Source organism: Haemorhous mexicanus, chromosome 9 (assembly GCF_027477595.1).
Source record: "Haemorhous mexicanus isolate bHaeMex1 chromosome 9, bHaeMex1.pri, whole genome shotgun sequence".
NCBI lineage: Eukaryota > Metazoa > Chordata > Aves > Passeriformes > Fringillidae > Haemorhous > Haemorhous mexicanus.
In genome coordinates this window covers 27,633,770-27,646,871 of record NC_082349.1, presented here as the reverse complement: position 1 = coordinate 27,646,871, position 13,102 = coordinate 27,633,770, and the positions used below count along the sequence as shown (strand labels likewise).

The 13,102-nt window shown below is 41.9% G+C and overlaps 1 protein-coding gene across 8 annotated transcripts in view; it reads right to left on the bottom strand.

The window, feature by feature from the left end:
• RASAL2 (RAS protein activator like 2) overlaps window positions 1-13,102 on the bottom strand; it is a 163,955-nt gene that overhangs the window by 54,365 nt on the left and 96,488 nt on the right. Inside the window, exon 1 of one of the 8 annotated variants that reach the window (XM_059854621.1) lies at window positions 9,181-9,208. The exons of the other annotated variants lie outside the window; for them this stretch is intronic. Within the exon in view, the coding sequence (XP_059710604.1) occupies window positions 9,181-9,193 (13 nt within the window). The 5' untranslated portion in view covers window positions 9,194-9,208. Of the gene's footprint in view, window positions 1-9,180; window positions 9,209-13,102 lie in introns of those variants that run through there. 8 annotated transcript variants of the gene reach the window in all.

Genomic DNA, 13,102 nt, shown 5'->3' with positions numbered 1-13,102 from the left:
GGGGGCTCAAAGAAGCCATCAGCACTGATGGGTGGTTATTTATTTAAAAAAACTTATAACCAAGCCATCAGCACTGATGGGTGGTTATTTATCTAAAAAAACTAAACACAAGCTCCATGGGAAATAACTCTGCCCTGCCTGGACACTGAGCTTGCTGTGCATGAAGCCTCTTTGCTGTGACTTTATGAAGGGTCATATTTAATCATGCAGGATTTACAGTGGAAGGTTTATTCTACACAAAAGAGCGTTTTGCAGGTTTACACATGCAGAAGCAGTGACGAATCCTGGTAAGTGAGAGACTCCCGGGCCCCACAAATCAAAATTGCCTTTGTCCTCAGGGGATGGGGCTAATGCTCTGATCAAACTGCACTCTTTAAAGAGACAGCTGCCTTTTGCTCACCAGTTTCTGAACCTGTCTTTATTTTAAATAATTTATACACTTGCCAGTCCCTATTACAAACAAGGATATTTGCTGACCACTGACTAAAACCCAAGCTACACCAAAAACCCATTAGATCAGCAAAGCAAAAAATTAGATACCAACCAACAAATGAATGGGAAAAAAAAAAAAGCTATCAATTCCCAGCAGGGAAGAAAATTTCAATTACTAAGACAAACTGTAACAAGTATGGTTTGTGCAGGACAGATATTTTCATAAAACACCTGCCGAGCAGGGCAGATGCTCTACAGAACTCCCAGTTAATGAGGGAACATGGGACAGGCAGTTCAGGAGCCAGGTACCCCAGCAGCATGCCAGACTGAGCAGAGCTGTCCTCCTGTTCCCACTGAACAAGTGCATCTGTATCCCATGTCTGGGATGGAAATCCAGAAACATTCCCTATATCATATAAAATCCTGTGATAGATAGATTTCCCACCTGTGCAAAAAGAGCTGATTATTGTTTTTAATGAACTGTTCCAACAGATTTCCCTCTGTGTGTGGGAGGATCACATTTTGTCCACCTTCTACAAGTAGAACCATTTCTTGAAGACTGTGCAAACTGATGATGCAAATCTACTTGCAATAAGAATAGAATTAAAGAACTTTTAGAGAAAGGATGAAATAGTTATTTTGGTTTATCTGGTTGGTCAATATGAAATGAAAATTTCAACTTCTTTCTTTTAGCTCCCTAATCAAATACTGTACTCACAATCACCTGGGTGTCTTTCCATTAAAAACTTGCAATATGAACTACCATCTCTTTAAATAAAAGGTTCTAGAGAAAACAGAGTTAGGAGCATTGATTCCCCATGAACACCAATTTTGTATCCTTTCTAGGAGTACAAATCACATACAGATCCTGCTTTCCTCCCTGGCTGCCTCATCTTGTGTAATAATTTAGCTTTATTAATCCTTTCCAATATTGCATATCAAATACAAAACTGGCTTATTGGAGTATTCTAAAATATGGGAAGATAAAAAAAACGTTGTTAAAAATGGAGCTAGAACTGGCAAAGACTTCAGCCAGGAGGATGGAACTAGGAACTGAAAGGACAGTGAAGTTTTTGATAAGCAGATTTCTCCTGGTAATTACCATTCCTGGGGAAACCCACAGAGGGGAAAACCTGCATAAATGCATCCCTATTATTTATCTTCATTTTGTGTGGTTTAACAGGTCACACTAACATGCAGTGCAATACAACAGTCACCTGCCTGCAAGGGACTGTCAGGAGGTGGAGACAGACATCAGAACAAAAGCAAGAATTAAGAAGTCCTTGTAAGAAAGTAAGTCATGAACACAGTTCCCCTAGAAATCCTGGGAATTTGAAGTGATAGAAAAGATGTAGAAGAGACACCAGAACCATCTAACCTGACTTGAAACACCTTCAGAACACCCCCCAGTGACTTCATCCATTTGCTGAATTATCTCTGAACAAAGACCTGGCTTCCAGAAAAAGGGACCCCCAGTTGTCACCACCCTCACAAAGACACAGAGAGCCTGTCTGATCCCCTGTAAGCTGTTCCAATGGTTAACTCCACTCTGCTTAGCAAATTGCTCCTTAGTTCCAAGACTGAATTTATCAAGCCTCATCTCCCAACCACTGGGCTCTGGCTGAGGTTTATGTGCTTTGACAGACCATTATCAAACACTGCTATCAGAAATGTCCTCTCTGCTTACACCTTTGAATATTTAGTTTCAAACAATCCCTTCAAACATATCTTCAGACTCCTCTGGAGCATTGATTTTGATTTTAAAATCTTTGCTGTGCAAGAAAGCCAGAGACAGAACTCCACAGCTGCAGGAGGGATGTAGTGCTGGTCACAGCAGAAGTTTTATTGGGAATAGCTTCTTAAATTTGTCTTAAAGGAGGTCTTGTGCTCTGAAGCTTTCCAAAAGCCATAAAAAAAGTCTTGTCCAAAATTTCCAGGACAGACAGATTGTAAGATAAAATACAAATCAGCATGAGAAGACTATTCAAAACATGACTAACTTATTTTCATGCTGTGGGACCTACTTACACTGGGAGTTTGTTGAACCAATGCAAATCCAGATACAAATGGCTCTATTGACCAGAGCAGAAGTATGGAAAATATTAAAATATAGAGAGGTGGGAAGGGTCAGCAAAGTAGTAATTAAAAAAAACCCAAACAACTAATTAAAAAGCAGAGACAAGAAGCAGTTAATATCTGTCTTGAGAGACTGCCTTCCAAAATTAGCACCAGTAGCTGTACAGAACAGCAGGTGAGGACATGAGAAAATCTGGTCAAAGTGTTTGGGTTTCTCCCTCACCCCTGAGTTCTAAAAGCAGATGAATTCTCAAGCCTGGAAATTAAACCAAGCCCTTCTGCTTTGGAGCATCTTACAAAAACCAATAATTTAAAACTTGTATACATCCCTCCCTCGTAATTCCTGCATTACAGCCACAGACTGAACTCTGCAGTTGTCACAAATGTCACTCTCCTGAAGTTATGAGTCTGAAACCTGTGAAGCTAAGCAGCTTTGCCATCCTGTGAATTTAAAAATCAGCTTTCTTGATCAGTGAAACTACCCAGAAGCATGAGTCTCAGAGTTTTCTACAGGAATTTTTAGTAAATGAGAATTCATAATATATGCAAATAATGGAGCAAAGATGCCTTGTGATGCAGATGCTTTGTAAGCACATAGTCAGTGTGGTATTATAAATCATAATGTATTAATGTTCCCTGCATGAGGCATTTTCAAGGGGAGGAAAAATGGGTCTTACATGCACTAGGGACAGGTGCTGACAGACTGACTGATGGATATTGCTTTAGGCAGGAGATGATGTCCTCACAGCAATATACATTAGATATGGTACACCCAAGTCATTCTCAATAAAATGTCTTACAGATCATTTAGGAGGGAATAAGAAACAATGAGTGTTTGTTTCTCCAACCCCTGGAACAATGTCATGTGTCAGGCAAACTACTCGCCTTCATACCTGCCCATCAGGAAATAACAGGAGTTATCTGAGCACTTTGCCCCAGAAAAATGCAAAGCAGTACTAACTTTCCAATCCTATTTTCAATGCCACAGCATGGAACAAGCAGCTGCCTTGAAAATAACTTTCCCAGACACCTAAAAATGTCAATTCTATATGCACAAGGCTCTGTTTCCTTCATTAAATCATTTTAAGTGCCTATCTATAATGAAAGTAATTTTGCTTTGAGGAGCAGCATTACAATATAACAGCCTCCTAACCAAGCTGTGATCTAGTTCAAGAGGATCCCAGGGGACAAGGCTGAGTAACTCAGTCTGCATTAGGAAATCATGATGGGAGTACTCACAGCTATTTTGGAACATAGGTAACTTTTTTGGCTTAAGCTACCTAAGCCAAAGCAGTGAGTAGTGCTATGGCAGGATCCTGTGAACAAGCTACCAGCAGAATAACTCTGTTGCAGTGTAAATCAATAGCAGATTTATGTCAGACATGAGAAGATGTCTGGAGCCCCACTGGAGCATGGCAAAGTACACAGAAAGCCCTTTTTAATCAGAAAAAAATATATAAATGGATGGACACTCAAGTCTCTCTTCAAGCCAGTTCATTTATTGTGGAAAGTGAAACCCTGCTGATGAAGTGCCAGCCCACACATACACATTACAGCCTAGTGTTTTATCCTTTCAGATTGCTTAATGAAGTGATTTTAGCACAGTCACTGATCTCTACACTTACTCTCAACAGCTCTTGCCCAGCTGCAGATGACAACCTCTGCACACTGATGTAATATTGTCACTTAGCTGGGTAATTGTTCTCCTCCCTTCCAGGGTGAGCACCACCAGCCTTCCCAGCCCAGCTCAGATCAGAGACCTTAACCAGTGGTTACTCAGGAGGGAGGGCAGAAAAAAAGAATTTCCTAAATAACAATTTCTGGAGCACAGAGAAATCCAGGGGCAGTGAAAGCTGTGCCTGCTGACAGCCTGGAAAGATAAATAGGGACAGAAAGGCTCAGAAAATGAAGGTGAGAAAAACAACAAACCTTGAACTTCTGTAGTATATAATCATAAAGGTAATTCAGCTGGGCAGAACTGTGGGATTTTCAGAACTTCACTGATGAACAGCCATGGGGTGTTTTTTCCCACTTCCACACCAACTTAATTACATTTTTGTACTCAATTCAACTTCCTTGGTATCCTCAGAATAGCCAAGGGATTCAGCTAAGTTACACTTCTAGCAGGACAGGAAGTTTCTAAGTACCTATTAATGACCACTCCAAAAATATTAAGCTAATTTAATTCCCAATTAGGGCCAAGATATTATTTACAGAGCCATCCACTCTGGAGTGCCTTTCCAGACTGTGAACCATATGCCTCATGTCAACAGAAATCTTGTATTGAAGTATGAATACACCCAGCTATATATCTGAGGAGCAGAATGTAAAGGGTGCTTCTTTTCTGATGCTGGCATTCACAAGATGACATTTTTCCCAGGAGTTTTTCTTGCTCACCTTGCAGGCCACATAGTTTGCACAATTCATGTCTTCACAAGTGCTGTATTTGGTGAAAATAATTGATTAAGGCAGTTTTCTTGGCATGCTTCCACCATTCCTGTTGATCTGTACTATTATTTCCTGACCTACTGTTTTTCCTTGGGCATAGAGGCTCAACCAGAGCTGGGAAACACCCAGGAATGATTTTTCATATTTAGACTCATTTGGATGACATCTCCAACAAGCAAACAAATGAAAGAACAAGTTAGTGAGGGCTGGGGTTTGGGTGGTGGTTGGTTTGGGGTCTTTTGTCCTTTATGACTCCACAGAATAACAGAACTAGAATTTTGAGAAAAAGAGTTCACATGGCAGAGAACTAAATATGAGAGAGAAATAAGTACCTTATCATTCAGTCTGCACCATTCTGGTTCCATCAGAATGCCTGACACCCACACAGATGCTTCCAAGTGCTGTGGGATGCCATTCACCATGACCAATGTGATGATCTACTGACCATGACACTTAAGCTTCTGGCCAGATCACACAGGAACTGCCCAATCAACTGAAGCATTATTTACCCTCTTCCTCCAATGTTTGGCTCCAGGTAACAGCGTTACCTAGCACTCTCACAACGAGTCCAACTTGTTGCTTTCAGCACAACCTGAATACCAGCAATTCCTGCAGAGCAGGGTTGAGGGTGCCGTGCCAGCAGGGAGCTTTACTCCACCCTCAGGTCACTGCTTGCTCCCTTTATGCATCAAGAAACCACAGTTTTGCCAACACCATCAGGTGGGAGCTGAACTCTCCATGACTGACATAGACTGAAAAAAAAAGTTTCCTGAATTTTTAACACCACATAAGGAGACAGAAAACCACCACCAAAAAGCTCTCAGTGTGCAGTGGCCCCAAAGCACGTGGCTGGCACTTACCAGGTAAAAAAAAGGCACCAGGTAGGCAGCAGAAAAGCAGGAGCATTCCAGAGAATGAGTGGCTGTGACCAGCAACATGATTGCCTACCCCTGCCCATGAATCATGGTCTCCCTCCCTCTCACCACTCAGTTTCACCTGTGTTTATAGGAAGACTATGGTAATCTCTTCATGGGCACCAAAATACAGCAACTGCCAAAGCCCAAGGCCCTGCCAAACACTGGAGATTGGTGCAAGAAAGGCAGCATATGGAGGGGATTTTTAATCTGTTCCCAAATTAGAGACCAGATTTGGTGCTGAAGCAAGGAAGCACAGCAAGGGAAGAGACTGCATAGTTGAAGGAATTTTTACAAGGACATTCGAAGTCCTCCATCTTGTGGACATGACCTTAATTTCTGACTGATGCAATATCTTAGAGCTTCCTCCTGGACACTCTGTATGGAGAAAATACAGCTGACATTTTGGAGTGACCTTGGGACATACTAGGCCAGGGCTTTAAGGGCATGAATGCTGTGAAAGCTGGCATTAAAATTACGCTTTCTTTTGTATAGTTGGCATTCTTCTGTAGCCATTACCCCTAGAACCAAACAGATGTGGAGACAACTACAACACCTATTCTAGAGAAAGGACCTGTCTGTAACAATTTCAGTGAGACTGAGCTTGAAAATCTGACTGAAGCCTACTCCAAAACGGATCAAAACAATTAGGAAAATGGATTAAGAAATTGAAAAAACTAGTTTCAATCCTCTCTTTTATAGCCAAACATTGATTTTTCAATGCTTGTGGGTTAGTGCCACTTTTGAAGGCTGCCCAGACTCAACTCAAAGGAAACATTTTGGCAAAGCTGTTTTACTTCTCTAGCAGGTGTTCACACCACAACATTGCCCTCCTGAAGTCCCTGTTCAGCACACTGCAGGTGCAGGAGAAGAAAAATGCAGTATCACATGTTACCACAGCAGACCCACAGCTCAAGGATCAGCACTGTTCTGCTAGGCAAGAATGCATCAGGAACAATTTCTTCACTGCAACAGTGGTCCAGCACTGGAACAGGCTGCCCAGGGAAGTGGTGGAGTCACCTGGAAGTGTTAAAAAAATATGTGCATGTGACCTTTAGGGACATTGTTTAGTGGTGGCCTCAGAGGTGCCAGGGTAACGGTTGGAGCTGATGATCCCGGAGATCATTTCCGACCTTAATGATTCTCTGGTTCCACATAGAGTCACCACAGCCATTCTTAGCTGCCACCACCTGCTCAGAGGAGCAGCCATTCCTCTGTAACCCAATTTTTGCAGTCATGTGTACCATGACAGTTTCACCACCATCTCCATTAAATCAATTTCCCATTACATACACACTCCTAGCCTGTAGACAATTTCACATGTGGAGGTGATAGTGCTGAAACCATAAGCTCTGCCTGTAGTTGCATCATTTGCTTGCTGACTTCCTGTGCAGATTTCCCTCTCCCTTACCAGAAGCAGTCACTTATAGCTAAAGAAAATTAAATGGAAGGGGATCATTAGGTCTCCCTTCTGCCACTGGCCCAGTTTCAAATCCCACCATTATTAGCTCTCCTAAAAACCATTTGTGTTGTCTGATGCCAACTAGCCAAGAAATCTAGATGAAAAGAAGCTCTCCCTTTGTGGAGAATTAAAGCTTGGACAAGGTACATACCTCCCGAGGCTGGAGAATGAATGTGTCTCTTGATGCCAACAAGCCATTTACAAATGCCATCCACACCCTGTAATTTGCTGCATCCCCAAATTATTTGACTTCCAATATTACACATTACACTGACTCCCAGATATCAGAAAATGGCAAGGTTAAGGCTCAGTGTAGCAGAATGTCCCTTCCTCCTGCTCATGCACAAATGAAGCTGATTTGTTCCCATGAGCTTTAAAGAGCCATGACAGATCTTTCTGACACAAGTCATCTCAAGTATTCATTGCAATTACACTTTTTTTTCCCCTCCCTGGAGATTTTAAAGAGAGAAAGAATACCCACAGAGTATCAGATAAAGCTGAGCAACAACATGAAGAATTTGCAGGAATGTAAGTTGCTGCTCACATCTGCCTTCCACAGCTCCCCCATATTGTACTCTTAATTCTCTACCCTATTAACATGTTAATCATATGAAAGAGCCCCAAAAAGAGACAGAAAATTCTAAAGGCAACCTCATGCTAACTACCCCAAAAATAATCTAAATTAAATTTGGAAGGACTAGGCATTGTGGTGCCTTGAACTTTTCTGAGCAGTTTGCCAAAAGTTTGCTTGTTTTTCAAAGAAACCCGTCTTTGTCCGAAAAAAAAAAAAGGCTGAGGCAGAAGGTTTTCATTTTCTGATCATGTAATTCAAAAGCAGCTGCAGAACAAGCCCATTGGCTCAGGCTAACAAAAACAGCCTCTCCAAGTTAGTAAATTAGTATTCACCCTGTCTATGGATGAGGAGGAAAACGACTAAGGAGGAGGTTGTAATCAGCACCTATTAAAGGAGGTTTCCAAGGCAGAAACCATTTGACTCAGGAGATTCCATTCCTCGGCTCCTTAGACAACATTTATTGGTTTTGTACCTACTGGAAACTGTTCAACCATATCAAAAGGCAGGAAACTTAAATGCTTTCTAGCTTGCTATCACTTAATACATTTTAGGACAAAAGCTGCTGGAAAAGCAAGTGGCATTGCTAAGGCAGTGTCCTTTATATTGAAAGGAAACCAAATCTTCTTGGTTTTTTATGTGCAACCTGTAGGATTCCCTGAACTGCTTTGATTTACCATCACTTTCTGGGGGACAGGAAACAAGGTTGGCAACATCCTTCCTATGCTGGAAACATCACATACTGCCAGCCACAAGTAAACACTGACAAATGTTCCCACAGGGTGCCCTTGAATGATGATGTCTGGCCTTAGCCAGAAATCCAGTGTCATTTAAAAATGTACTAACTTAGGTAAGGGCTTAGGCAAGGGCTTTCAGTGAGAAGGAGAAAAATAAACCTCATGATTTTAATGGCAATAAAACAGATTGTAAGCTGTTTACAAAAACCTGTTCTTCATCTTTGCACCTACACATTGTTCTAATACTAACACTTAATTTCAGTACCAGTGAGCAGAAAAGTACCAATGTAAACATCTCTTTAAAGGAATGCATCTCTTTAAAGACCTTTGCATCAAGCTGAAACAAGGAATAAAGGGAAACTGGATAAATGAACAGAAAATGCACAGACATGCAACAGGGACAAAACCCCGGCAAGTTTTTAGTCGCTTTGAGCCAAGTCATTTGAAACCTCCAGCAGAACACCTCTGTGCCTGCCAGCCAACCCCGCCCCGCTGGGATCACGGCAGGAACGCGGCCGTGTCCGGAGGGATCTGTCTCACCTGTGCACTGCATTCTGTGGAGATCCTACCAGCTCCACCATGGTCCCGCCAGGATGCCGAGCAGGGCCAGCGGAGCCTCCGCGCTTTGCTCTCCGCGGCCGGGCAGGAACGCAGCGCAGCCGGAGCCGGAGCGGTCCAGCCCAGGCTCCCTATGGAGCTGCCCGGCTCGGGCTGGAGCAGAGCCGCCCCCCGAGAGCCGCCTGCCCTGCCAGCACCACGGATGCTCCCCAAAAACGGCAGCACGACTCGGCCGGCAGGGGCACACGATCCATTCCTCCCGTGCCGAGGGAGCCGGGAGGCAGCGCAGGAACGAGGGGTGGGGTGGAAGGGGTGTGGGCAGAGGGAGACGCTCCTGTGGAAAGCCGCCCGATGCTGAGAAAACTCAGGGATTTCAAGCAGCTGGCTCCGAGGCTAAAATCAGCGACAGGGAAACTTTAGAGGGTGATATCACTGCAGACGCTGCCCAGAGTGCAAGAAGCCGGTTTACATGAAAACAGCTCATGAGCTGGACCAGGAAATCTATCTGAATCTGCTTGAAAAACTGCACTTCCTTTGAAGATGTTTTCCCACTTCAAATGCTTCTACAGCTTAGGAAATACACAGCACCAAAAAAGCCCCAAGAGTCACTTAAGCAAACAATAAACTTCCCTCCCCCCTCTTTGTTTTCTGCACTGCCTTTTATTTTTGTCTATAAATTCAAAGATCTGTGGCTTTGGGAGTGAAATGGTGAAGTCTGATACCAATTGCCTTTTCCTGAGCTCTGTTCTTTTTTTTTAAATTTATTTTAGAAGTTCCACGAGCTGAACTTCCAGGCATAGCATTTTTATTTATTTATAGCTCTTTAAGGCACAGAAGCCAAAGCCTACACAGTTTGGTTGCTGCTGCCACCACGTTGTGACACCCCGACAAAGAGAGTGTCATGTTTAAAAGCGCGTTTTTAAAGCCTGCTCTCCAGCAGGTCCCACCTGCCAGCCAGGGGCACCAGAGCACACACACACACAAGAAGAATGTGAAGTTGCTCAGCCTGTTGCTAAACAAGCTAAAATTGCTCACCAAGAACTGAGGGGCTGCTTTTTGTTGTTGTCAAGAGCAAGTGTTCTGTTTATTTTTAACTTTCTTATTTTTTTCCTAATTTTGTCTAATTTTGCCATTTGATTGCAATACCTCTGATTCACTCCTTTTTTTCTTTTTTTTTTCCCACTACTTTTTTTCTTGCAGGGTTACTTAAAACAGCTCCTGCACATTGTCTCAGGTAACAATTTCCCACACCCTCAGCGTCTCCCTTAGAAGAAACAGCTTTGGTCACCCTGCCTCTGCCAAGGCTCAGGTGGAAAATCTGTGAAAAAAAGCAAGCCTAACTCCCTGGGAAAGAAAAAAAAAAACTTACTGAATGTGTGCTTAAACAATACTGACAGCAAAATAAATAATAAAAAATTGTTACTGCTCTATTGCCCTCTAGAACCATTCACTAAATTACACCCAGGGATCCTGCACCAAGAGTAGCACTGGAACAGAAGAGAAGCTCAAAAAAAAAAAAAAAAGGGCATTCTCTCCCAAAAATCTGTCACTAACAGCAGAGTAACATAATATACATAATAAATCATGACTTCTTGCTTTTTAAAATTATTATTATCATCATCATAATCAATATTACCATTTTATTACCATTATTCTGACAATTATTTTCACAATTATCACTCATCATTATTATTATTATATTTCTTTTAAATTTTTATTATCTTTATTTATTTATTCATCATTTGAATTTGTTCCCATGTTTTGCTTTTTTTCTTTTTCCATCATTCAGGAATTCTCTGTTTTAACAGAGGTTCTAACAGAAGGGTTAAATCTTCAGATTCATCTCTGAAATACAGCCATAATCTGCCTATTTCTCCCAAAGAAGCCATTTTTAGTGATGCAGGAAGGTTCCATCCTGGTAGCTATTTTTGTCAATCCTACAACTTGCTGTATGGACCTCAAAAAAAGATTTCTGAAATGCTGAAGAATCTGTCTGACTCAAGCAAGGCATCTGCTGAATACTTAGGTAGAAAGAGTGAATGGGGCAATTCATAAATAAATAAATTAGGGGTGGGAAAGACAGATTATTACAAGTACTTGGAATTATTCTAGAAATCTACCCAGATTCAGAAACTCAAAATGCAATTTGTAAAGTCTAGGGATAAAAGTTGTTTCCAACAGACTGTGACACAATAAAAATTACCAGAAACCCCTGATAATATTACATTACTTCTGTTCAAATAATAGGACTTTTATGCTACTGCTTTAGCTTGTCCATGGCACAGAACAGTGGGAAAAGACCAATGGTGAGGAGGAACAAGTGAGATGACTGGAGTTTCCAATGGTCAGATCCTCAGCTAAATTGCATCCAGCTCACTGAAAGGTCAAGGAAATTTTTGCAGTTTCAACTGAGACAAAAAAATAAAGCAGAAAAATCCTTTACTGGGTGATGCTTGAGATCAAGCAGCCTCAAAAATCAAGAATTATTAGTTTGTAACCAAAAGCACTTGACTGGACACCAATTCTATCTTAATGGGCACTAATCACTGCTAAAATGTACAGTCCTCTCCAGCTCCAAGGCTGCTTTTGGGACTCCAGGATCAGCTTGCAGCACAGAGGTGCCTGCTGGAAGAGTTCCTGATGAACTCCAGTGGAGTTCAATAGCCCAATTTCCTCTTGGAGGAGTTCAATTTTCCTCTGTGGCTTTATTATTTCTCCTTTAAGTAAATTATCTCTCTTTGCTGAGCTGCTCAAACGCTTTTTTGTCCATTTTGCAGATAAAAATCACAGTTCTAATCCTTTCCTCCCCTTGTGCCTTTAAAGAGGGATCACTGGCAAAGGGTGGCAGGTTAATAAAATCCCCAGTACACGCCTGGGCCATGGCTCCACTCCTACTGTGAGAGCACTGGCTAAATCAAAGCCAACACAGAGAGCAGCTCTGTATTACACCCAAGCTCCTCTAACTCCAGGCTGCTGCTGGGGGTAATTTGGAACATCTCCCAGGTCACACTCAAAGCCAGCCCATCACCACACCAAGGATGTGAGCACGACTTCTCTTCATGCAGCTGAATCCATTCCCCTGGCAAGTGACAGCAGCAGCACCAAGGAGGGTGGGAGAGCAGGGAGACAGGAATGTCACACCCCTGCACAGCACAGACAGCCTTGTACACTGAATTTCAAACTAGATGCACCTAATCCAATCTCATCAATACCTGCACTTTTGAGCATCAATTTATACTAAAGCAATAAAGTGATCAACAGCTAATTCTGTAAACTAATACCCAACTCTGAACCAGATCAGTATGTTTAAGTTTAGCTCAACAGTTCAAACTAACTCTAGACAAGACAAGGAATTCAGGCAGTAGGAAGGAAGGCTAATTTTCTATTAAGTGTTAAGCTAGCTGTTACTGATGGAGAAAAGGTAAGTATACATGGTTGGGAGAAGTGTAATTACTTTTTGCCACAAGATAAACAACTAGAAAAGAGAAGCTACAAAACTGAACAATCCACAGTGAGTTCATGTATGATTTAAGGCAGATTTCTCTAAAGAATGTAAAAAATATTTTTTATTGCTGTTCCCAAGAAAAGAAAGGAAAATCACAGGGTCCTTCATAACAAACCAAGGTTTGGTTAGAACACAGGGAACAAACCTGCCCCAGATGGCCCAAGAGCCACCAGGTCTTAGAAATTACTACATTGTACAACATGCTCTCCTTACACAGTGTTCTTTATACTCTCAACATAAAATTAAAAAATCACTAAAGTGATTTTTTTGTGTATGCTCTGGAAGCAGTGGGCAGGGATGTAATATACATTTCCAAGGGAAAAAAAAAATAAATGCCCTAATGGATTATGTGTCAATATTAGAAAGCTGAGATTATGCGTTCTTACCCTTTATCTCTGC